The 27,353-nt window shown below is 42.8% G+C and overlaps 1 protein-coding gene across 4 annotated transcripts in view; it reads right to left on the reverse strand.

The window, feature by feature from the left end:
• Positions 1–27,048, reverse strand: part of MAP1B (microtubule associated protein 1B) — a 96,191-nt gene extending 69,143 nt beyond the window's left edge. For all 4 annotated transcript variants that reach the window (XR_014293994.1, XR_014293995.1, XM_082620463.1 and 1 more), the window contains exons 1-2: positions 26,567–27,048; positions 17,571–17,672 (exon numbers count right to left, since the gene is read on the reverse strand). Coding sequence is in view for 2 of the 4 variants with exons in the window: in XM_082620463.1 (XP_082476589.1) it covers positions 17,571–17,672; positions 26,567–26,750 (286 nt within the window). In the remaining 2 variants the exon portion in view is untranslated. The remainder of the gene's footprint in view (positions 1–17,570; positions 17,673–26,566) is intronic.
• Between the last annotated feature and the right edge of the window lie 305 nt (positions 27,049–27,353).

Below are 27,353 nucleotides of genomic sequence, written 5' to 3' on the forward strand. Positions count from 1 at the left end.
GACAACATGTACACACATAAAATACTCACAAACATGCACAAACTGAAGGTAAAAAAGTTGTAATTCACAAGGTTTTCACATAGTGACATAAGAATGTGTCACTTCATTTGGCAGAAACTAGAAGTTGCAGGTAGGAATTTTCTAAACTGTAAAGAAGAGAGGGATTTATATAAACTTTTGAAATGTGTAAAGCCTTGATTAGATAGAGAAATAAAGATATTTAGCTCTAGGGAACCTCAAGTAAAGAGAACTGATAATGTTATAAATAAACCATAAGCCCAAACAAATTATGCTTGAATAATACTGTAGATTTTATGAGTAGCAAATGTTACAGGTCATTTGAACATTACATCAAGATGAATCAGCTTTTCCTGATAACATTTCTAATTCATTTCCTTGAACAGCAGGTTAAAAGCATTAATCATTTACAAAGTTTTCTTTTAAAGTACTTTTATCTAAAAATCCCTTTAAAAAATATAACATATTTGGTAAAGTAAACTATTGGTTTATAGTACAGAATTCTTCACATTATTTAGAATAAGAATGGTATGCTGTTTACCGTGAAACGAATCAAGTTTACCAGAGGATTTGTTTTGTACAAATGACATGTGTAATTCTCTCTTAAAAATATGATTTTGGGGGCTTCCCTGGTGGTGCAGTGGTTGAGAGTCTGCCTGCCGATGCACGGGACGCGGGTTCGTGCCCCGGTCCGGGAAGATCCCACATGCCGTGGAGCGGCTGGGCCCGTGAGCCATGGCCGCTGAACCTGCGCGTCCGGAGCCTGTGCCCCGCAACGGGAGAGGCCACAACAGTGAGAGGCCCGCGTACCGCAAAAAAAATAAAATAAAAATTAAAAAAAATATGATTTTGAAGTGTATCCAAGATGCCAAAATGGCACATTATGTAAGCATTACAGATTTTCACAAATGAAGATTATATCCTTTAATTATTACTTTGAGTTGGAATTAGGAAGGCTAGTGGGTTAATATGGTAGCAGAAGTGCTTAATATATCCTTATGCAAATTTATGAATTTTTGAAACATTCATGAAAATATATAAAATCAGAAAAACTGACCATGGTGATTTAAAGTAAATAGATGGGGCTTCCCTGGTGGCGCAGTGGTTAAGAATCCGCCTGCCAATGCAGGGGACACGGGTTCGAGCCCTGGTCCAGGAAGATCCCACATGCTGCGGAGCAACTAAGCCCGTGCGCCACAACTACTGAGCCCGTGAGCCAGAACTACTGAGCCCGAGTGCCACAACTACTGAAGCCTACACGCCTAGAGCCCGTGCTCCACAAGAGAAGCCACCGCAATGAGAAGCCCGCGCACCACAACAAGGAGTAGCCCCCACTCGATGCAACTAAACAAAGCTCGTGTGCAGCAATGAAGACCCAACGCAGCCAAAAAAAAAAAAAAGTAAATAGATGGCCATATGCTGAAAGGTGGTGGGTAGAGGGGTTCAGCAGGGGGCGGAAGAATTGCACCAAAGGGAACTGAAATACACATTTTTGGACACACTTGAACACACTCTCCACCCCAGAAAAACAGTACCTATATTAACAATAGCTAACGTTTGTAGAGCATTTAGTATGTTCCATCGACCACTTCAATGCTTTACATGTCCTAATACCACGAAATTTTCATAAATCCTCTGTAAGGTAGATTTATAGATGAAGACCATAAATCCCCTAAAGGTGGGGTTTATAGATGAGAAAACCATGACACAAAGAACTTAAGCATGAGGTGCAGCTTGTATTTGAACATGGGCACTCCAGCTCTTGAGTCCCTGCCCTTCACCATTTTGCTGGATTCAAGAAGGTTAAAAAGGTTTTGACTCACCCTTTCAATATCTACCCCTAAGTCTAGGATGCAGAGACCAGAAGAAGATGTCTTGGTCCCTTACTGCAGGCTAACTGATAACTCTGTTCCCACTGCTCCCTGCCCCCTTCCCCTCCAGCTTCTCACCTTCAGAACCCAGCAGACCCTGGGGGTAGAAAAATATTGCCATCCTGCATTACAACCTGAGCTGAATGGTTTCTCAGGAAAAGCGCTCGCAAGTAGAAGCAGAGAGAGGAAGAACTCAGGGAGCAGCCCATACTGTACACGGTCTTCCCGACATCTTATTTGTACAAAGCAGAACTGCAGGTTCCATCTAGTTCTCTATCAGAGGCAGAAGCTCTGACAGCAAAGACACACTATCGTTTCTCAGGCCTGCATCCCAAGCCACATGCTGGACCATGGACACGGGGTGGGGATATGCACCTGAACCTGACTTCCAGGCTCTAGTTATGAAAGGGTGAAACTGCCAGCACCCAAGTGGGCAGTGGGGATCAGTAAGTAGTCTCCACAGCCCTCTGTGAGCCAGTGCTGTGCCTGGATAGACCTTTCTCTGTGTTATAAGAAGAAGAAAATAGAAAAAAATGGGACCTTTGAAAAGACTCTGCAGCACAAGAAAAAATGAGCACTGTTTTGAGGCTTGGTGGAAAACCCTATCTCTAAAAATGACTTTCCATAGGGAAAAAAATAAAATTTTAGAAAATGACACTCGATACAAAAGATGGCAGACATCATCTCTGTGAAATGACAGAGAACAATAAAAATAGAATGGGCTGAATTATAGGTAGAGATTGAAAAAGAAGACAGTGGAATTAACAAAATAATTCTGGGAAAGACAAAATGCAGTAGCAGAAATTAAATAGGCAATAAAGGGCAGGACAAACCCTGCAGAATACTGACCGTGATGTACAAGGCAAATGTGAGGTGTTCTAGAACATGTGGCAAAAGATCAAAGAAAAATGATGAGACAGAGAATGAGTATAAAAACAACTTATACTATTATAAGAATTATACATATTCTTAAGGCTAAAATCAGAATGGGAACAGAGACAATGACAAGGATATATGGAAAAGAACTTTGCACCTGAAAAAAGACCAAAGTCTGCAGTCTGAAAGGGTTCAAGAGTATTTCAGAAAAAAATAATGAAAAATACTTCTATCTCAATATTTCTTTATAACATATTTTAATTTCAGATAGCGTCCGAAGAGTAGCCAAGATCTGGGAGTGAACAAATGACTGGGAAAGTTAATCTGCATGCAACTGAATTTTTAACACCTTCACATAAAATCCTATGTAGAACAAGAAAGCCTGTTCTATACTAGACTTAATGGGGAAGTCAGGTTTTCTTTTTCCCAATAAGGGACACTGGTTTCCAATAATACATAGATTGTTTGCTATGGTCATATCCTCCAGGTTATAGCAAAAATATTTTTATACTTCATCAAGTAGGGCCAAGAGATATTAATTGCCATGCAAGAGGAGAAATGGACTTTTAAACCAGAAGGTAAATGACAAATGATCAGAGAGGTGATGTGAGAAAGCTGCTTATAATTGGCCTGAAAAAAAAAGAAAACATCAGTAAGAGATGTCTGGCCTAACAGAGCCCTACAATTACCAGGTGAGTATCCCTGAAGGAGGCACAGGGCAGATGCTGGGAAGAAGGTACTGAACTAACCTCTAAGAACCATGTATATGAGGGATGTTCCAGAGGGACTCAGGAACCATAATTATTTTGCAATACAAACCTTCAAATTCTGATTCAGAAATTTTGGTTGCTTCACTTCCCTCTCATTGGGATTTTTGCAGCCCAGCAAATTTGTAATTAAGCCCATGCTTTTAAGAGGCCAATGAATATTCAGATAGCTCTCTTTTACTTCCATTCTTAACTCAGAGCAAAGTAGTGGAATCCTTACAAGAATGTTAGTATCTTCACAGAAATATTTTAAAATCACGTCTATTTAATTGTTCCTTTATCCTGAGAAATGTGCTATTGTAACCTCACATCGATCCCTGTGAAAGTCAAGAAATGTCTGTATACTCTAGAACCTGTAAAACTAGGTTAAATTGCTAATGTTGCATTCAAAGGGAAAGATAAATACAGTGTCCAATGTTTTAATATAAAATAAAAAGCATTCATCACGAATCTCAGCTCTACAGTTCTCTCACTTTCCCCTTATAGGTCAGTTTCCTCTTTTATATCCTTATATAGCACCATCTTCTCTCCCCTAGTACTTAGCACAGACTGTGATACATATTTACATGACTATTTGATTAATATCTGCCTCCTTACCTTGACTGAGAGCTCCATGGGAGACCATGTAGGAGACACAGATTTATTTATTTTGCTTATTATCATTAACCTCAATATTTGACACAGGACCAGCCCTATCAGACAAGCAATATATATCTGTGAAATGAATAGACTGAGTGTATATGTTTTTATGCACTGTTCAGCCAAGCAAGTTATTGTATCCTAAGAATTCCAAAGAACTTTATACTAACAACACATCTTGCTTCTACACGTTGGCTATGCATATCAACTTCCCAGGCAAACCATTTTTTTTAATATGTAAATGACTTTTTTCACTATGGGTTGGCATTATATCAGAGTACTGAACATAAAAGGAATCTTAGAGGTAATGAAACTGAAGTAAATAAATGCTAAGTAATATGTCCACAATAGCACAATCTACTTAGCAGTAAAACTGGGATTCGAATGCATTTTCTATCCCTCACCTCCACCCTCCAAAGGTTCTACCCATTGCTTCTCAAGACACTGGCTCTTAACCAGAGCTTCTAGGTTACCAAGTCTCTGAAAGTAATCAATAGTTTGTAAATAAACATTTTGCCACACCTCAATGTTTAAAGGAAATCTGCAATAAAGAAATTGTTTGCAATATAAGTAATCACTACAAATTTTCAGATTTCTTATGCAGCTTATTTGTCAAGCCTAAGAGCTAATTATAGTTTCTCAAACCCATGACACCTCTTCTTCATTGTCATACACATACTTAGCCAGTATTATGTGCCAGGCACTGTTCTAAGGTTCTTTATTAAGGGACATTAGCCTAAGGCCTCCTTAGTTCTGTGGTCATGACCTAATTGCATTCCTTTTCTCTTATCATTCAGTTGTGACTGGGAAAAAGCCATTTCTGAAAAGCTAGAATCCTGAAAGATTAAAAATCTAGCCCTACGATTACTTGACTCAAGGTCTTTGGTCTCCATTTTTTTCATTCGAAATAGGTTTTTGTTTGGTTAGTTGGTTTTTTTCTTTTCCTTCTTTTTAAGTTGTAAGTTAGAGCTTGGGTTTTTTGTTTTGTTTTGTTTTGTTTTTTAACAACTAGTTTCATATTTTTGATGAGTCTGCTTACCAAGCATAGAAAATCCATTTGCTGGCTAAAGGATCCCAACAACAGAAATTTCTATCTGATGATGGAATCATATTTCTAGATGACCCCAGGGTGAGTCAATTTGCCAAATTATTTCATTTATATTTATATGCTGGAATGTTATTCCAAAGGCTCCAAATAGTCTCTGTTCTACGTATAAAACAATAAAATGAAAATAAGACACAGTGTAATAATATGTATGTATAATATGTATAATGAATACATAATATAATGCTCCTTTAAAAAGCAGACAACGATCAGATGTTTTAAAATAACCCAAACCGGCATTATTTGTAGAAAAGAAAACTGTGATTGGAGTGTGGGGAGGGGCATATTAGGAAAAAGGGTAAGAAAAAGAAAAGAGAAACGGGGGAAATAAGATCACATTAGATTAGAAAAAAAGGCTTGAGTGATTGATACAGATGACAAAACAATGGAAGTAAAGGAGGTAAACCCACATGAAATGTCACTTTTTCATCAACGGATATTTACTTGGCTGTTGGAATGCTTCTTTAAAGAGGAAAGATGTTTTTGAAATAACGTAAAAGCAAAGTCATTCACGCACACACATGTAATTACATACATGCATGTAAATGTTTACACAATTTTAGCCACACAACCTGTCTATTCCCAGATCCAAAGCTATTCTAGACCATCTAAAAGCACAGGCCATAAGCCTTTAAAAATAATCTCACTTCTCATTTCCTTTACCACTTGGTTGGGTTTTTCTGTTTATTAGCTGATGAGGAGGGAGATGGTGTGATGGAGAAGACAGTTCTCTATTTAAAAAATCATGTTTTCATATGCAAGAGACATAGGAAGCAGAAAGGAAAAATGGCTAGGACTTAGGAGTGGGGTGTAGTAGTTGTATACATTATAGGACAATGTGAATGCAGTGGGCTAGCACATATTTTGCAAAGTCACATTTTGTAAAGCTACCTAGAAGACTGCCGTCGTCTCTTTCTCCCCTCTTCCCTTCTTTCCCTACAGCAGTTCTGAGCTCCACTGCAATATTTAGATCCAATAACTCTTCTTCAAAAGCAGTATAACTACCGGGGATATCCGATGTCTTATATAGAAACACAATCGTATTAGTATTGAGGTGGCCATTTGGCTAGCTCAGCATAAATGGTTTGCTCGCTAATGTTTCAATAACAACAACTTGCTTCTAATCAGCACACCCCTGTGTAGACAGTATAGTTACCACTAGCGTTCGTAATGAGGACCCAAAGCACAGGGGACTTTCCTCCTGAATTATCTAAGGAAGACTCACTTAGATTGTTCTGAGCTTGGGTTCCAAGTAGGTGGCAAACAAAGTGTGTTCTCTCGTGTGAGTGCATCTCTCTTGGCCCATGCTTCAATAAAATGTCAATATTTGCCCCCAAAGTACAATAGTTATTTATTAAAAACTCCCTTTGAAAATCTCACCATAATCGGAAGGAAAAAGGAACAACAGATTTCTAAGGGCATGTTTTCTATACGTTGTTTAAATATATCCTGAGCTAAAGAAATAAATTTCGTTTAGGAATTCTAATTCTAGATAAATTTGAGGGTATATATAAAAGGACTGTATAACTAGATTCTAAAACTTTCAAAGAATAATAATCCCACAAGGAATTACTTGCAACTCTCTATTACCTAGAATATTTGATTAACCAGCCCACCAGTCTTCTCATCCATAGAGATATTATCAGTAATGTCTTTGGTACAAAGACTATTTCATTTGGGTTTTAGAACACTCTGTAAGGTTTGCTGTAAAAATATTACACATAGGTCTTAGGGAGTGAATTAAACATTTTTTGCAAACATGATCAAATTAGGGAGAGGACAGATTGAAATCGTTACCTCAAAGGTTAAGATACCAACAGGCAATCACATGACACATTACCATAAAAATCACTTTCCCTTCTGGACAATCATGGCTTTCTGATAATGATTACCTGCATGCAAGCTGTACACTGTCAGTAATAATTTGATTTGAGCATTGCTTCCCAAAGGTGTTCATATCTGCATATACTGACTTGTTAAATTGTGTTGTGCTAATTGATGGTTCACATGACAAGATATGCATAGCTGATCATGCTTATTAAAATGCAGGCCATTCTCAATTATCCAAAACAAACGAGGTCCCTGGCACTTTTAATACACTCAACCTACAGATGATCCCCAGAACTCAGGAGGTTGAGTCTTCAGCCTCCTTCCAAAGATCTCTGAATAAGTAACTAATCTGAAGCTCAATGCAGCACCAAACATCAACGTGGAAATTCTAATTTTAATGGAAAAAAATGGAGCTATTTCCTATTTGGCATTATGTAGACAAAATACTCAAGAATTTGACTTCTGAAATACTTTCCATGCAGGTGTTTGGCATCGTGCAAACACGATTAAGTTTTGTCTTGTTTGGTCTGTCTGCAAGGTAAAGGCAGATGGGAAAAGCCAAGGGCCAAGAATTACCAAACTGGGAAATCAGCCTGAGTGTCATAAAGCCGTGCATCTTCCCCTAAAATTAATAATCCTAGCAGATGCGACAGGCAGATTTTCTCAACTAAATTTGTTCACTGACATTTTAAAACTTGGATTAAAAGCCATTGTAAGCTAAACACAGAACAGGACAAATTCCCTTCTACATTTCACAGATGAGACAATTTAGTAAAAATCCATGAATCACGGAATACAAAAACTGGAAGGGACACAGAGGTCATTTAGTCCATCCTTTCCCAAATTGTGTTCTAGAGAAATTCAGATCCCTGGGAGACAGCAGCAGTGGAAGTGACAGGTCAAACAGGTTAAGGACATTTACGGTCACACAAAATTAAACAAGTTTATTTACATGCAGTTACATACCTTATGGCTCCTCAAAACATAAGATCTAGTATGCCACAGTTCCCAGATTTATTTCACCATGGCATTCTTCCCCACTGACTATCTATTAATATTTTACAGAACTAAGTTGGCAGAACAAAGCTTGGGATACCTCAATCTAGTCCAGCCCTTTGTTTTACAAGAAGGGGAAAGGCCTCATAGCAACTTTTCAGGGGGCTACGTGGGCGACAGTAATTTCAGGTGTGGCCCAGAGCTGCTGATTAGGTCAGGCTTCGAGGACTCTCTGGAGGGGGGCGGTCCTGGGAAGCAGCTCACAACAGACGTGTCCCCTCCCTGCTCTCTCCCTGCTCTCTCCGAAGTGTCCCTTCTAGCCTCGGGGCAGTGAACCGATTACTTCAGATTTATTTCCATAAAACCTTTCACTGCCACAATCTCTCTCCCAAGTGTCTTCAGAGTCTGCCAATGGATAATTTTCCAGCACTCAAAGATGAAGACAATTTTGAAATCAAGCCTCTACATTCAGTTCAGCAGTTATGTTCTCACATGCTCTTTTTTGGGGGGAAGGGGAGGAGAGAGCGGGGAAGGAATCCTAAAACTTTCAATCTTTTCATAATTAAATTAAAGGGCTTACAATGTAGCTCCAAACTAGGGGATAATTAATTCAGTATGAATCCAAATTTCTTGATCACACAGGGAATCCAGTACATTGGATCTGTTGTATTTATGCCTCAATTTGTATAGATAATAAGATTTTAGTGCATATTTTTATGCCTGTATATTTTTTAAAATAGCTTGAACAAAAAAATTTACAGAAGGATTCTCTCCTGCAAAGTTCTTATTTGACACATTATTATACCCCGACTTGTTCTGTTAGTTATCTTATTTTCACGCTCAATTGTAAACAACTCCCAGGAGCTAAATATTTAATGACTGGCTGATACTAGGACACCTTCTCAAAAGACATAATGTGGAAAGATTATCTCCTTTCCCAATATGATAAGGTATCCCTCCCTCCCTCCATCTCTCTCTCTCTCTCTCTCTCTCTCTCTCTCTGTCTCTGTCTTGGATGCACACTAACATTAAAGGGAAGGAGTTCCATCAATCAGTCTTCATGCCTATTTCACTGGTCTTTTTCTTTACACGGTTCTACACTTCCACATGAGAATTTAGAATGCAGAAAACAACTGCCCAAAATGGCTGAGGAGCTCTGTACCAAGAGAGTGTCGTCAGCCTGAGATGCAGAATTTATTCCGTCTTGAGTTTTATGGCTATCAAGTTAGCTTCCCCAAATGTGACATTTCCACCGACTGACATTTCCGGAACCAAAAAGCAACATCTATATGGAGCAGCATCCCAGGGACAAGGTGCACCAAAATGCGGTGCTCCCTCAGGGGAGCAGCAGTCCCTTCCCCAGACTATCCACGTGAGATGCAAACAGGGAATCTATGAATTTGGTCCAAAATGCTCCACTGTGCCTCACTTACTCACAGCCTCCAATGAAAATCAGTTTGATCAGGAAGGAAAGGGCCAGCAAAGGGCAGGTTTAGAGGGCTTTCCAAATCAAGGCAGTCCTAGGGATGTTCATATTTTATCTCAAACCCTCAGGTAATTAACTCCATAAGGCAATTTTTAGAGGCAATTCAGTTGCGTCTTTAAAATGAGCGATGCTCTAACTGCGGAAAGGAGCCACATCTCATAGAACGCCACTTTCCCCAGGCTTTTAATGCTCATTTTTAATTAGATAATTTTATTTTTAAATCATATGTAGACTCTCGTATTGCATTTTCTGCAAGCAGTCACCTCTCTAGTCCTGACTGTAGGCAAGTCTTCGACATGGGTTAGAAAAGTTTATTAAAACAACATTATTTTTGTCGTGTGTTTATGTTAATTTCTCCAGTCCCCGTGGCCCACTTTTAAGTGCACGTCCCCAGGGGCACTTCTCACTTTCTCACATTTCTCTAGGACCAAGGAAATCTGACTTCACATGCAATAGAAATTACCCATAGACCACGGCGGAGAAAACAAAAGGCGTAAGCCCTGGAGTATGATGTTTGGAGATACTTGATGGTTGCCTGGGTAGCGTTTAATTAGGCTTGGGTTGAGGCTGGGGCGGGGTGCTGGTACCTGGGTAACCTCTGTCACTGTGACTCAATCTGTGGTTGAACAATCAAAATGCAATGCTTGTTATGATGTCCATTTCTCACCCCTTGTCTTCTTTAGGAATTTGACTAAATCCACCCCCACGCCCTCCTCCTGTGTCTGTCTCTCTCACACACATGGTTTTTAAATTAAGGAAACACTCTTTGTTAGTGTCTTTTAAAGCTGTGAATGACATATTTTCCCAACTAACTTATAAGCAGTGGGGATACCTGATTCTTCCATAGACCCCTTTACAAATTCCTTGCTTATTCCTAAACACTCAGAAATATTACTTGACTTTTTTAAAAGAAATCTACTAGCTTATGCTTTATTTCTCATCTTCCACCATCATTTCCAGCATTCATAGATGCTGAACAAAACATCCTACAAAAAAAAAAAAAAAGCAGGCAGTAAAAAGTAAAGGGACTGTACTTGCTGGTTGCTGTGTGGTGTGCTTTAAAAACAAACAAATACACACCCACCCCAGCAACAAATCTAGCAAAAACCATGGGCTCTCTTTGGTGTCTGGAAATGAAGACAAAAGCACTGACATTCAGCGTAAGATGCTGTCCTTGGTGGGCGACGGTAGCAGCTGTTCTGGGATGCACCGAGTGAGATTTAATGGCGGGGTTACTGACAGTCCCCAAAATGGCTACTGGGCCCAGGCAGCCAATTTTCTGCTACCTTCCTGCCTATGCTTGCCTATGTTGAGTGGTTCCGCAGTGCCCATTAGGAACTGCTTGAGAGCCATTACAGCAGGCAGAGTAAAGCATCCTTCTGACTCTGAAAAAAAAAGTGAGATGAATAGGTATTTCTAGGGTGGTCTGAATGAGCCGTCATTAACAACCCTGGGGAATGAAGGTACCTGCACAGGGCAATGAAACACCATTTTATTCCTCTGGCCACACTTGCACCAGAAAAAGAAAAACTATCACATGCGCTGTAAGGATCTATGGATGTAAAGGATCGCCAAATTTCAAAGCTGAACAAACTGCAAACCTCACAGGAATTAACGCCTGTATTGCATACACTACCAAATTCTGGATCTTCTCCTCGGAAAGTCTGGACCTCTCACTGTTTCAAAGGAATGCGGACGGGGCGGGGGCTCGGGGGGCAAGCAGGCAGTTTGGGGCAGCGTGTGAATGGGAGCACTTGGGTGGAGCATGAAGCTGGAGGGGCTGGGAAGGCTGAGGGCAGGGGGCGAGTGGAGAAAGGCGAGTGATTTGCATTAAAATGGGAGTCCCCTTCCCAGGCGGGCGGCATTGACCTCAATGGATGTTAAACAGAGGTCTGGTTACTTCAACAAAACTAAGGCTCTTTATTTGCCATTTTCTTCTAAGACCAGGATTCCTGCCTCATATGATGATGCAGTGAGAAAAGATGAGCCTGGTGGGCATGTGAGCAAGTGCCTGTACCTGTGCGTGTGCACGTGAGAGAGAGAACAGGAGGATAACGCATCTGCTTTCCCTCGGAAGTCACAGGATCCCTGAGGGTCGAGTCAGCCTCTCGAATGCAAGTGAACGTGTATTTGTGTGCTTTATCTTTTAAAGGCTGGGAGCAGGGCTGAAAACACATTCATTACTGGCTGTTATAGAGGGGTTGATGTATTCTAGGCACACACAATTAGGCTATAATTCTGTACAACGACAGACTAAACGTACAAGTCTAGACAGAGAAAGAAGATGACTACAAACATTCTTAGACCTTTTCTAAGAGCATTTTAGTATTTTCTTATCATCCTACCAGCAAATGTTGTAAATCCTTGACTCTTCAACGTCAAAGGGATTCTCACGACTTAAATTCAAAGGGCTTGATTTTAATTCTCAGTCAAAAACCAATCTTGAGGCAAGATATTTTTAGCAGTCGCTCAACACAAATCTGTGGTTTATTTACCTCCCAGAGAAAAGGCATGGATTCTTAAACAGAACCACCCATATACACATTACAAAGTCAATCACACCCCATGAAGCTTTTTTGTGAATGCGATCTAGGAGTTATAAAACGAGTGACAAAATGTAAATATACTGAAGTCTTACTACTATTTATTCAGTTGACTAAGAAAATAAGCCATAAGAAATCTCAGTTTCTTAAAAACTGGAAAAGTCTATAGTCACTTGTTTGAAGAGAAAAGAAGAGAGAACCGAGGGGGCTAGGAGGGATCGGAAGACGTCACCTGTGGACAGATCATCACAGCGAGAGAGCAGGCTAGCAACCTCACCCACCTCAGCATCCTCAGAGAGGCAGCAACAGGACCACTTTGCACATGGTCTCCAACCCTGCCCTACGGTCCTGCTATGGCAGCACCTTAACGCATCACCTCCATTTCACTCTCACACCCAAAGGACCTTCCTAAACTCAGCCAAAGGATGTTGCTGTCTCCTGCACATAACCAGCAACTCTGTGCCTTCTGATAATGTCGATGGCAATTGCTTCTCTGAGAAACACCTTTCATACCAACTTTTTAATTATGACAAAAAGGAAGCCAGCCAATATCTAAAGCCACTATTTCCCCTAGATAATAATAATCACCAAATATACAAATCTGATAGATTTTCAACAAGGGCCACAATTTTACTACTAGCTTACGTTTATTGTTTTCCCATGTGATAAGCACTGTTTCAAGATCTTTAAACAAATTAATTCATTTGATCCTCATGAAAACTCTGTGAGGTAGCAGTGATCATCTCTGTTTTACAAACAACAAAACTGAGGCTTAGAATGGTTAAGTAACTTGTCAGAGATCCCACAGCAAATAACTTTTAGAGCTAGGATCCAGAATCTGCATCACGCTCTGTTGCTGGTGAGGATTTGGGTTAACAAAAATGTTGAATTATTTTTCTAGGCAGAAGTAGCAAAATGATGGAAAAAGGACTGAAATTAATGTTCATTCTGGTGTCCCTTGTCCTAGGAATGCTCTGTATTTGTTTGTTGTTTTGAAATGATGTTTGTCTAACACAGGCAATCATGGGACACTTTCTATAACCTTAGGAGATAGTCCTCTCTACTGTTAGGGGCAGACAGATCTAAAGTTAAGTTAGGGAAAGAAGCAAACAGGAATGGAGAGTGAAATAAATTCCATTCAGCATGGTAAACCTAACTCCACTCTCATGGTAAGATTTATCAAAATGATTCTCATCCAACACAATTAAGGTACAAAAAACATACTGTAATATATAAACAAAAATTTTATGATAGTATTTGAATTTGTACATATAAGGAAATATATGACTGTTCCTCTACTTTGAAAAGACTTAACTGTTGAATTTTGACATGAGTGAAAAGACTGGGGGGTGTTCTTGAAAGAATAGATAACCTTTTCTCTCAAGATAACTGGTCTCACTTGAACCCTGCTTAGATGTGGCCAGGAGTGGTGTTACACCAGGGCTAATCAGCAGAGACCTTCCCTGGGAACAGAGACATCTGCTGAAGAATATTGAGGAAGTCAATGCTGCAACAGGTTTGAGCAAGTAAGATGACCCTATATGACTGACTATTCCAAGAATTAGAGTATGCCAGACTTGGACGGCACTTGGTGATCCCAGAGCTCACATTCTGGGGAACTGGAGGACCCATCACCTCATTATTCATAGTAGATGACTTCCACCTTTGCAGAGAAAGCAACATATTCCAGCTTCCCGCTCAAAGTATATTTGTTCAAGATGACTAAGCTATTCAATCAGACCTGCAATCCTGAAGAAATAGGCCAACTGAATCTCAAAACCATATTTAAAAACTAGTACAAGATGTAAACTAGTACAAGGGAACACATCTGACAAATCTGGTTGTGCTGCTCGCGTGAGCTATTAGCTGCATTTGAGGCTATCACCAGTCTTTTATAAGGACTCTCCAGGGTTTCCCTGGTGGCGCAGTGGTTGAGAGTCTGCCTGCCAATGCAGGGGACACGGGTTCGTGCCCCGGTCCGGGAAGATCCCACATGCCGCAGAGCAGCTGGGTCCGTGAGCCATGGCCGCTGAGCCTGCGCGTCCGGAGCCTGTGCTCCACAACGGGAGAGGCCACAGCAGTGAGAGGCCCGCGTACCAAAAATAAATAAATAAATAAATAAATAAAATAAGGACTCTCCAATTCTTAAAAATAGCAACAGGGGTATAGTAGCATGAATGCAAAACAGATATATGGGCAACCCTAGCTCCTCACCTACAGCTGGCCCTCCGTATCTGCGGGCCCCACATCTGTAGATCCAACCAACCAAGGGTTGAAAATACTTTTTTTTAATTCCAGAAAGTTCCAAGAAGCAAAATTTGACTTTGCCACAGGCTGGCAACTATTTACATGGCTTTTAGGTATTATACATCGTATTATAAGTAATCTAGAGATGATTTAAAGTGTATGAGAGGATGTGCGTAGGTTATACGTAAACATCATGCCATTTCATATAAGGGACTTGAGCATTCATCGGATTTGGTATCCACAGGAGTCCTGGACCAAATCTCTACAGATTCTGACACTATACTTGTGTCATCAGGGAGGACAATGAATATTTTATTAAAACTGTGCCAGCCTAAGCAAAACAAAACAAAAACTGTCTGGATTTGATGCAGGGTGCTAGAGTTTATGCTAGTCCGTATATGATTGTTAAATGCCTGCTCTTCTCACAAGAAGACGAGAGTAAGCAAAGCAGTGACTGTGTTTTTTTGTTCATCACTGTGTGTTCACCTTCACCACCCCACAGGGCCTGGCACACTAGGTGCTATTTAGGTATTTTTTAATTGGCTGAAGGAACAGTTTTATTTTTTTAGAGGATTCAACCTTCATCTTGTTCCTTGCCTCTAAGTTAGCTCAGACTCTTGAAACTCTAAATGCAGAGGTTCAGCTGACTCCATTTTAGGGGCCTGAGGTACCTGCGTTAGCTTCTAAAGACTATCAGTGAGTGGGGAAGACACACTAGATTTGGAGCCACTTAAAAAACAGATCTCAAATTTTCCCGTAAAACCCTTCAGTTTGTCCAGGAAAAGCTAAAGGCTTCTTTGCGTCCAATCCAGTGATCACCCTACGATCTCCCCTGACCCCAATTTGGCATCCTCATCCTCTAACGTAACATCTCTTCTCTCTAAAACACACTGACTTACCTGAACTGAATCTGACGTGTGCTTTTTTTTTTTTTTTTTTTTTTTTTTTTTTTTTTTTTTTGCGGTATGCAGGGCTCTCACTGTTGTGGCCTCTCCCGTTGCGGAGCACAGGCTCCGGACGCGCAGACTCAGCGGCCATGGCTCACGGGCCCAGCTGCTCCACGGCATGTGGGATCTTCCTGGACCAGGGCACGAACCCGTGTCCCCTGCATCGGCAGGCGGACTCTCAACCACTGCGCCACCAGGGAGGCCCTGACGTGTGCTTTTATCCTCTGTTGTAGTCTTGGTTAGAAACCTTCACCCCACTCTGAATGCTTCCCACACAGGGCCTCACCCCCATGGCTGCATTCTGGATGCTCGGTTCTCGGAGCAGAGGCCCAGCCCTGCATAGCTGCACTCTTAGGCTGGAGAAGGAAGCTCATAACCTCTTCCTGGAGCTGGCAAGGATGGGAGGGTGCTGTGTGTCCAGGCGCCAATCTCTAGACACAGAGCCTAGCACAGCATTGCTACAACTAGGTCGGTGACCAATCTTTACTGTGGGTAACAGCAGGAAAAGAAGGGAGAATGGGCTACATGAGCCCATGGTAGTGGTTTGTGGGGGGACCTGACCTTCCTTAGTCCACAAGAGTAATACTAGGTCCCTGGTTCAGAAATGGTTAATTCTTTCGCAATTCTTGCAGCCTTTCATTTCACAATATACTGTCGTTCTATAAAGTCAAATACAAGTATGAATGAACACAATGCAAATCACAGGATTCATTTACCAAAAAAAAAAAAAAAAACAGTCATAGTAAGAAAGCCAGAACAACCTACAGAGAAAGGATAAAAGCTTGAATTTTACATTTTGAAACATACTTGTTGGAAAAGGGTACTTCCCTTATTTTTCTTTTCATGAGATGAATTTAAAAGTCACAGAAATGTGCAAGACATAAAAATACAACATAACAACGAGAGAAACAACCATATACCGTACCTTTACTTCAGCAAATCATGCGCTGTCTGATAGTCTCTGGATCATTCTTTTTGTCTCGACGCAAAGTTACAGAGCTAATTTTCACATGGCTTTACAGCAAGTTTAACTTTTAATGAACCAGCTCTTGCTAAGTTTTTCTTAACACATTTACTCAACTCCATGCTTGAAGGCTACAATTCATTTGATAACTGAAAAGTAAGGGATTTTATTCTAATAGCAAACTCAAAGAGAAGAACTATCCCAGTCTCATGGGCATACTGCTGCAGCCAAGTGTGATGCATGAAGGCACTGACATTCTGTAAGTGATTTCCAATCTCAGTATGTACAAGGCTATGTACAAGTATGTACAATGATGTAATCAGTCAAAAAGGCTGAACCTCCTTGCTGGTTTTTTTATCAACGCCAACAAAATTTGCAATCATACAACAAAATCATGTAAACGGAAAAGGGTGTTCTCTCTTTTACATAAAATTTAGGTGATATTTAAGAAATAAAATGCAAAACAGTATGTGATAGATCAACGGCAGAGCTTTGAGAAACACACCCCAGGTTTAGAGTCTTTATGGGCAAGTAACTCTGTTCATAATCCTCAAATGTGACTAAGTGGGAGAAGTATGGGTCACAGCTCACATGAGGAAGACAAGGTGGGCGAGTCTGCCTACATCCCCAGGCCTAGAGGCACAGGTAGACTACATCCCCAGTGAAGTGGCTAGTTAGCGGCAGCATCTTCATAAATGACCAATGTTTGTGTCCTTACCTTTAATTATTCTGTAGTATTCTTTTTCATCTCTGAAAGAAAGCCTATTTTGACAGTAGTTTGGAATTTCAGACTCTTTTACCCACACTAAGAAAAGTAGGTGATAATGCAATGACGAAAATGATCATGTATATTTCATTCAGATAGAAAATGCAGAAAAGCAGATATTTCATTTTCTTGAGAGGGAAGGGAAGTTATGAAATTCTGGGAGCATCCAATTTGTATTCATAACTTCATGTGAGTAAAATTAACATTTAAATAGTTTACAAACCCTTAAGATCAGAGTACAGTGAGATAAATATGAAAAAAAATTTTTTAATTTACCCTAGAACTTAAAAACTTTTAAGACTCCACAAAATGGAAATCCACACAGTGACAACTTAAGAGTTAGTTGACTTTCCTAAAATATGGCTTCTTGCTAACCTAGTTGATAATAACAAACACAAAGAATCCTTTAGCAATAAGAGGAAATCTTTTCCATGTCCCAGGCAAAGCTTTCCAGCCAATGGCCTGTTTCTCGTCCTTTCAAATTCTAGGTTGACTAATACTGAACTAAGCCTCACCTGGAACTTCAGGAGAGAATCTTGCAGAGTGTCGGGATACAAAAAGTTTCAGTTCTTGATCCAGGTTGCATTCGATCAGGTTTGTGTCCCATGATCGGATTCCTAAGGAAGGAAAGGAAGACAGATGACAAATCTCCAGTTACTCATTTCGAAGTGGTTTGGAAAACATCACGGTAGCATTTCTCAAGCTCTAAGGAAGGATGTGGAAACTCCTTTCCTGAAGAGCGTGGTGACCAGCAGTGGATGCCCACAAAATGGGAGGGCCGGGGAAGTCTCTCCACCAGGCCACAGGGGAAGGATAACTAGCAGTGTGGACTGAACTCCTGCCCCTCATAAAATGTAAATGCAGCTCTTCTGGAAGAGTAAAGGAAAACAGTTATTAGGAAAATGACAGGCTTTACTCCAGGGTGGGAGTAGAAAGGACAGGAAGATGGTGAGCCTGTAGCAGTTAGGGGGCTACCAGACAATTGCTAGCTTTCCCATGGTCCACTTGTACGTGGCTAGAAAATGTAGAATGAGGGTGGGGAAGCAGAGATATGGAGGCTGGCATTCAAGTCCAGGGCTCTGTTTTTAAAGGTTTTTGCAGTGTGCATATGTATTTTGTGTATCTGGTTACTTTTCTTTACCCCTCCCATTTTTGGCCTTGATTTCTCAACCCCTAGATATCAATCAAAATTTGTGTGATCTTTGCTAAGAAAGCTGGATCTCAATCTTAAAAGACGTGACCTCTCTGTCCTCCCAGGCATTTACCTGACTAGCTTGGCAGACAGCTCTTTCATTCACAATTGTTAGTTGTCCTGAATTTTCTTATCCAGAGGCAAAGAAATGTGGCAACTTTTTATACTGTATAAAACTTCTACAGAGTTGAGGGCCATGAACTGTCTATTCCCACAGAAGTTCAGGCTTCCGTTCACAAGACTGGACGCTGGGGTGAGGGGAATACGAGGGTAAGGAGTGCTGATGCCCCACCTCCCTCATCTCTTCCTGCTTCCTCTCCTGACCTTCCAAGAGAGATGGCTAAAGGGTACAGCAGAGGTCGGAGTCCTGGGGAGCAGGCCAGGCAAAATTGGGGAACCACAGAACTGGGAGTGTGTGTTTGTTTTTCATGTATTTTTATATCTTCCCAAATAGACGGCTCATGGTAGAGCCATTATGTAGGTAGTATCCTTGATTGTACCCCGGCATGGAGCATCCTCAATTGCCGGAAACAAACCTCTGGAACAACTATCATTATTTCCTATCTACTAAAACTTGAACGTCTAGGGGTACCACACAGGTGAACTATCTCTAAATAAACACTTGGTCATTTAATCATTTTTGCTGGTCATTAGTCATGCATACAGACTTGGAAGTATAAATGGCAGTGTGTTATTTAAACACACCTCTTAAATCCTTAAGGCATACGTGCATTTACCCCCATTTAAATCTTGTTCAGTTTTCCTGTCTTGCAAAGAATGAAGGTAGATACACATACACACACACACACACACACACACACACACACACACACACACACTACAAAGATTCTGGAAACTGAGTTGACTACACATCTAAAATATCTTCAGATGATACACCAAACACCTTTATGAATATGAGAAATATTTTCAAATAGTAGTACATCTACTACATAGAGGCAGAAATTTCTCACACAATCTTTGGGAAGAATTCAGGCGTGCAAGAGTTAACATTCCTAAAGAGGCTAAATTACAAGGGAGAATTTTATGGGTCTCCCTGGAAACATTAACAGCCTCAGTTTGCATTTGTGCTAATGGAGTATTTAAATTTTAACAAGAAAGGCATGTTGTGATTTTGCGGCTCTTTTTCGTGCAGAAATGATAAATGGGTTTTTTTGTTTGTTTGTTTCACAGAAAGCTTGACAGGCCAAGAGGCCTGAATTCATTAGAATATTTTACTTCCACGTATATATACTATGTATTCGGCTAGCATGGAAAATCATCGAGCTCCTGTCTGAGCTGCTTAATTGGAAATTGTTGACTGGATTATCTGTGCTCCAGGTCTGAGCTCCACTTTGTCTTCAGGCTTGTCAAGTAGGGTCAATAAAGTTAATAATGAACATATGTATTAAAATTAAATCCGTATAATTTTTCTGCCTTTGTTCTAAGAAATGTCTAAATTGCTACATTATTTGAATGGCTTCATCTAGAGTTATACATAGACTTGTTCTTAGATTGTTGTTTGCCATTTTTCCCTTGGCTTCAATTAACTTCAATGTCATCACACATGCAGTTAAACATTTGCTTTTTATTTCATAAACTCCTGGTTCTATGATTTGTAATTCAGCAATGGAAAAAGTATGAAACAGTAGAAAAACCATTTAGTAATTTTTAAGTTACATTAGCAAACAGCTGATAATGTAACTTATACTCCCAGTGAAATTAAAAATTCAGGATTCTCTTTTCAAGGGAGCAATTTCCAGCCAAATTACATCTTAACGATGCATCATCACTACTACCACTTATAAAGGTTACAATGGATTTACTAGTAATTTTAGTTGGAAAGGAAAATTTTGGAACCAAGCCACTTTCTATACCAATTTTAGAATGAAAATACTGTGTAATTACCTTGTACCTTCTACTGGATAATGTTAGTAAAGGGAAATACTACTTCTCAATGAAGATTCATATTGCATTTAGTCAGTTTATATATCGCTCCTTTGTGCCTAAGAGGAAGCCAGCAGTGGCCCCTCTAAAGCTCACAGGACAAAAAAATGTCTTCTTTGGCTCTTCTCACATAGTCCCCTCCCTGAGTTCATGTTTGGAGGGGATAGTGGGGTGCTGGTAAAGAAGGTCTGAAGAGGCTTTCAGAAGCAGGTCATCCTGGTTTCCAGTGGGCAGTAGAAAAGCCATGGAGTTTCCTGGCCCTTTTTCTGACTATCGCCCCGTCCACGCCAGGTCAAGCTCTTCCCTGGGCCTTTGCTTCTCCAGCAAACTCTATCATGACTGTGCCCTTACAGGCTTACCCAGGTGGGGACAAAACAACCCCACCAGTTGGAGGAGATCAACCTCCACTTTTTAAACTGGGCCCAGAGAACATCTGTCACCCATGGGCAGCTGGCCTATGGCTAGGCATCCTGAGAACACCCCTACCTAACCTGGCACTGTCTTCCTGCCCTGGAAGCGAGTACCATCACTGTCCGTGTATAGCCTGATGACCAGGCGGGAACAAAGGATCATGGATTTCCATCTCAGTTCTCTGATTCCAGGGGTGGCAGTGCACAAAGGGGAGGCTAAAGTGCACATGAAGTTGACAGATGAAAAAAGGAGAAAAGAAAAAGGGGTGTGTGTGTGTGTGTGTGTGTGTGTATTGTTGGGGGGTGGGTATCACAGGACAAGTCAGGGTGAACGATAAGGAAGAACCAGGTCGCCTTATTTTACATAGGTTAGATCTTGCCAAGTTCACTGATCATGCAAGCATTTTGCAGGATTATTTAATAAAATCAACAATTTTTTAAAAACACCTCTCATTTAAAGGCGAAAATCTATATCCTGAAATAAACAATAGATTGAAGAAAGCAGAAAGAAATGACCACGCATTGTGTGCTGAAATGGTACACGGATTCTATCTGACTGCTATTTAAACAAGCTGGTTTTCTTCCATGAGCTTTAGTTGCTCCCTCTCAGAAACAGACTTTGAATATTTTTTGCCCAAGTTCCTAAATTATTACTAAACTATAACCATAAGATTCTATTTTCAAAACTATGCTAAAACGTGATCTGAAGTCAGATTTGAATCATAAAGAAACAATTAAAACAAAGGAAATGCTAAATTCCATAAGGTTTTCTTTCCTAGAGAAAAGTTTTCCTATTTTTTCCCTTGACCTAACCTTCAATTTGCTTTTTTCCTTTTGTTTTAAGCCAACAATTTGACGTTCATAATTTATATGTTATGCGTAATGCAGACAGTATCTTACAGAGTTCATCATTTCAAAGCATTGATGATAAATAATTTAGGTCTTGGCTAGCATTTCACATTAGAAGCAAGCAAAAGAAGTGATTATAATAATTTATTTATTGGCCTAAAAGTTAGAACTTATTTAAAAAGTAAGCCTTTAGAGAAGATTAATAATGACTCATCAATTTAATGACCTTAAGTTTAGTGTCTGGCTTATATTTCAGCATGGATCAAAGAACCCTTAGTAGGTAATACCAATTAAGCAGTGCAAGCAGAAAGGCATCTGCCTTTTGACTTTGAAACGTATGAAGATGAATATAATAAATTTAACAGTCCCCAACATGTCTTTTAATTCCCACCATGTTGTTGTTGTTTTCCTGTTGAAACAAAATGGAAATGAAACCCCAAATCTTTCCTGGGTTCTTAATTCTCTTAACCATCTTAGACTAAAAACATTCAATAAATGACATCAGAAACACTATAGTTAGCGAAACTTACATCTAAAAATCCAGGACATTAGATGTTACACACATCTATCTTATTATGAACAAATCCTGCTGATTCCCAATGTTAACTAGAGGAAAGTTACACTCTTGAACAGTAATTGAAAACATCAAACGGACACTTAGCATTCTTTATATGTTCTAGTTTCTTTTAAAAAAATAAAATAAAGCAAAGAAAACTTTTCACAAGGCTCTAGAATTAGTTTTGCAAAGCATGGATATATGTAGTCCATGTCCTAAAATAAACAGGAGGAGTGGAGGCTCTGCTAAAAATAGGCATGACTGTTAAGTCCTTCTTGGGGACTAATTAGGAAGGGGGCAACAGAGGTGCCAAAGAGCGGTTGGTGGAGCAACAATGGTTTGGCATTGAGTCCTGCATAACTAACTAACTAAAGCTAGACCAGTCTGAGGAAAGTCTATTGTTTCAAATTTGAGAAGAAATGACCAGACCCTACATTATGCATTTTGAATACAGCTGAAGAAATGAATGATGGTCTCTCTTCCTTGTGTAACCAAGCAGGACCCTATGGGGCCTTCCTGGGACAGACCCTTCCCCTATATCCTCTGCTTTAGCTCCTCTCTGAAGTACCTAGATATTAGTATCTGATGCATTACTTCCTGACTTGTTTTTCAGATGCTAAAACCACCACCAAATGGAAGAAATTAACTACTTGATGACCATGAGCACATAGTGCCCATTACCGCCTTGTTACCTAATCATTAATCAACCAGAGAATTGTGCACGAGCTAATCACAAACCCTGGGACGCCCTCCCTCACCTTGCCTTTAAAAATGCTTCGCTGTGGGCTTCCCTGGTGGTGCAGTGGTTGAGAGTCCGCCTGCCGATGCAAGGGATACGGGTTTGTGCCCCGGTCTGGGAAGATCCCGCATCCGCGGCTGGGCCCGTGAGCCATGGCCGCTGAGCCTGCGCGCCCAGAGCCTGTGCTCCGCAATGGGAGAGGCCGCAACAGTGAGAAGCCCGCGTACCACAAAACAAACAAACAAACAAACAAAACGCTTCGCTGAAACCCTGCGGGGAGTTCAGGGTTTTGAGCACAAACTACCCATTCTCCTTGTATTGGCACCTTACAATAAAGCTGCACTTTCCTTCACCACAACCTGGTGTCAGTAGATTGGCTTTACTGTGCAAGGGTGAGCAGACCCGAGTTTGGTTCAGTAACACCGGGTTTCATGAAGAATTTACTAAGCATCCATGCTGGGGTGTTTCAGGCCTGTTGATTTACTGCATTACCACCATCTTCCTACAGATCTATTTGCTGGACTTCCCAAAGAGCCCTAAGTCATCAAATGGCAAAAATCCAAGTCACCAGGGTCTCCAAACCCACAGAGCCTTTGTTAAGACAAGAGGGGAAATGGGAAGCAAGAGGAACAGATGATGAACGGCTTTCCCAGTCTGCAGCGCACTATCAGAGCCGAACCCCCTGGAGCATCTCTATCTTGCTTCACACAACGGGGTCCATGGGCACCAGCAACTACAGCCGTGGTATCAGAGTGACCTCTGGAGGAGGTCCAGCTGGGACCTGAAAGCTGAGGCGGCAGCGAATCCGGCACAGGGAAACAGCCAGCCTGCCCTGTTGCTAAGTCATCTTAGACTGTCGGAAAAGCTACGGGAGCAGTATTTTCACTTAGCACTGGAAGGCCTTGCAGCTTGATCTGCATCTGAGACCCCTGGACCCAAGAGAGTGATCTCCAGAGGAAAAGCAGCATCTGTTACTGTGCGTTAGGAAATGGCTCTGCTCACTCACTTGGTCGATTCTTAATGGGATCAATACTGCCATTTCAGAGGTACCTGCAAAAACCTGACTGAATCAGGGAATTAAAAATCAGGAAGACGGGCTTCCCTGGTGGCACAGTGGTTGAGAATCCGCCTGCCGATGCAGGGGACACGGGTTCGTGCCCCGGTCCGGGAAGATCCCACATGCCGCGGAGCAGCTGGGCCCGTGAGCCATGGCCGCTGAGCCTGCGAGTCCGGAGCCTGTGCTCCGCAACGGGAGAGGCCACAACAGTGAGAGGCCCGTGTACCGCAAAAAAAAAAAAATCAGGAAGGCATGCTGACTGAAAAGGAAACCTGAGGGGGCTTCTGGGATTCCAGTAATGTCTGCTTCTTCATCAGGATCATACAGGTATGTCGTTTTGTGAAAATGCACCAAGCTCCTCATTTATGATTTGTGCCTTTTCCTCTCTATAAAATATATCAATAAAAAAATTTTTTTAAGACAGGAAGACAAATCTGAATATTATCACTAAGTGCTAGCAGTGTGAAACACAGTAGAGAGCACTTCACAGCGATACTTGAATGCCTCTAGTTTATCCTCAAACAGAAGCAGCTTGACTAAACCACCTGAGAAACGGGGCACTAAAAGGATATCAGCAGAGTAACAAAGCAGGAATTAATTACATGGAAGGTGATTGCTGAACCACCTCCCTGCATGGGGCGCTGCCCACAAGTGGATGACTATTGCCTTTGTATAAAGGCAAGCTCTGAAAATTGCTGTTTGATCTCCCTGATGTTAGCTTGTCCTGCACTAACATCATGACAGGGCCAGAAAACCAGTGATGCTGCAGTGTTGGCACCTCTGTCACTTATGAGTGGTGTCACCTTGAGCTGGTCCCTTTATCCTTTCTGCCTCTCTGGGCCCCCCCCCATCTCCAAAATGGGGATGGTGGTCCCTCTCCTCGCACTGCATCGGGTGGTTATGAACCTTTTATAGATAGAAAAACACTTCCTGATGTATTATTGCTTCCCAGCAAAGGTGCTGACAAATAATATTTTTAAAAAAATACAAAGTCATTGATTCATACAGTAGCCACACCCAAAATCAGTACATGTGAAATCTTCCAAGGAGAAAATGTGCAAATAAACTAAATTAGTACAGATCAGATTAAAGGGCTGTAGTTTGAAAATGAAGCGTTATTGAGATGCTCAAATGAGGCATTTCACTATTGACATATCCTATTCTTAAATATTGTTTCCCGAAGAAAATAACAAGACTGCTTGTTGCTCACTTTCTTTTCTTTTTTCTTTCTTTCTTTTTTTTTTTTTTTTAATCTGAAAGGGAACATCAATGCTTTTAAAGTTAAACAAAAGAACCAGGTCTGCAACTCCAGCCCCCACCCTGCAGCCTTTTGTTCTGGGGATAGGCGACCGTTTCCAAATGCAGAGGCAGACGACTAGCGTTTATTTTTTTCCATCTAAAACAAGGTTTTTCTCTCTTCTTAAATTTATGGTTGCGGGGCGGGCGCGGGGAACGAGGGCTGCGTGAACGCCCTTTGTCCGCCTCGGGCTGCCGTAGAGACCGCAGTGCGGACTGCACCACGCCCACCAGCCGGTGTCTCCGGGCAGAACCGCTTCAGCACCACCCCGAGAGAATAGAGCGCGGGCTGGGCCTGGGGAAGGGAGTAGCGACCTCTGTCAGGGCGAGGGGAGGTCTGGGACGCCGGGGGTAAAGGGAAAGGCAGAGGACAGACTGCCTACCCGGGGACTTCGAGCGCAACAAAGCCGGGCTGGAGAGAGGTGGGGGCACGTAGCACCCGCAAGCCCTGGCGGAGCGCACTCCCGGCCAGCCGCGCCCACTGGGGGCGCCGCAGTGCGGGGGGCAGGTGCGGCGGGCGGGGGCACTGCGGCAGCCCGGGTGGGGCTGCGGGGCGGGTCGGTCCGCGCGCCCGAGGCTGCGCCCGCCGGACCCTCACGGCCCCGCCCAGGGTTCCCGGCAAACCGCTATTCGGCCTCTGCAGGGCGCGCCCGTAGTGCGCGCACCGGGCGAGGCGCCGGCCCTACCCGCGGGCCTCCCGCCGTCCCCCTCCCTGAGCCGTCACTCCCGAGGCCGAGACTTTTAAAAGAAGAAGCCCCACCCCACAACTTGGGGGTCCCATTGTCCTTGCTAAAAGCTGCAACCAAGGCCCCAGGGGCGGTAGCGAGGCAGGCGCCGTCTGGGAAGGAGGCGCAGGCGGTTCTCCATCTCCGCATCCCGGGGGGTGGGGGGGAGCGGGCGTGGCCCTAGGACTAGCCTAGTCATTCCAAGGAAAGAAAAGATGGGGAGGTTTTAAGCCAGCAAAGGCACTTCTCGGGGGCTGAGGTGTTTGTGGTGGGAATGATTCCCACGCGAGCCCTGGCACATGGTACTTCAGCCTGGGGTCTGCCGGCGAGGGGCAATCCCAGCATTTTGCGGGGGTGAGAGGGGGGCTGAAAGGAGTGGTCGCATCAGCGCCCCCCCCCACCTTTGGTTTCCTGCGGTTGCGGCTTTATTGTGGCCTCTGCCCCTTTGACACCTGCATCTCATTTAGCGGGAGAGGCGGTAGCCAGCTGGGATCTGCCGACCCAGCCTGTTAACGGATCCGTCAAGATTAGGAGAGGCTCTCCCACTGCGTCTCAAATCTGATAATTCGAATTATTCTCCGAAATGAGCTCAGAAAAAAAGAGTCTGGACCGAGTGCGGGAAGTAGCGGGGAAAGACATGGGCGCGGGGCGTGCCGGAGGAGAAAGGTGGCCGTCGCGCCCTGGGTGGGGTCGCGTTTGCGCGTCTCCCCAAACGCGCCCCCTCGGGGCGCAGGGCCTCTTACCGAGTTCGATGTTGCCGATGGCGCGTCGCAGGTGCTCCTCGGTCACAATCTCGCCGACGACCACCAGCAGGTAGAACTTGCTGTCGAGGAAGCGATGCGACAGGCTGGGCGAGGTGGTCGCCGCCGGGCTGGCGATGCTGCCGGACGGCTCAGGCTCGGTGGCTTCCACCACCACGGTCGCCATCCTGCCGGCTTGCTATGCCTCGGCGAAGTGCCGCGCTCCGGCCGCTCCTGTCCTCTGCGGCAGGAGAAAGGATTATCTCCGAAGGTGCAGTCTCCGCTCCGCCCCCTGCGTCTCCCCTCCTCCTGGCGCTGCGCGCCGCCTCCCCCTCCGCCCTCTCCTAGAGCGCGCGGCGGAGAGGAGTGGGGAGTGAGAGAGGGCGGGGAGGCGGTGCCTCTTTTATATGGAGACTAGGCAGGGAAGCGGGGAGGAGGAGGAAGAGGAGGAGGAAAGGACCACCCGGCACATCCTCACGGGGTGGCTGCCTCCGCTCTTCCAGCCGTTGGCCCAGAGCTGATGTCATCTGCAGCAAATCATCTCGCCCGCGGCCCGGAAGCTGGAGGGACGAGATGTGCGGACAATGGTCAGGGCAGGGCCGCGAGTCAAGGGGCAGGAGGACTCTAAGGGGGGGAAAACACTCCCAACCGACACCCCACGCCACACCCACCGCCCGCTGCAAACCCTCACCCCGCTGGTGCAGGAGAATGGGATGGGTTTCCGTTTTCAGAGTCGGGATATTTTACCTTGTCCGAGGTGCACAAGTCAGGTCTCTGCCTTGTGTCCTGT

The sequence above is a fragment of the Mesoplodon mirus genome (genome assembly GCF_964341445.2).
Source record: "Mesoplodon mirus genome assembly, chromosome: 5".
Classification (NCBI taxonomy): Eukaryota; Metazoa; Chordata; class Mammalia; order Artiodactyla; family Ziphiidae; genus Mesoplodon; species Mesoplodon mirus.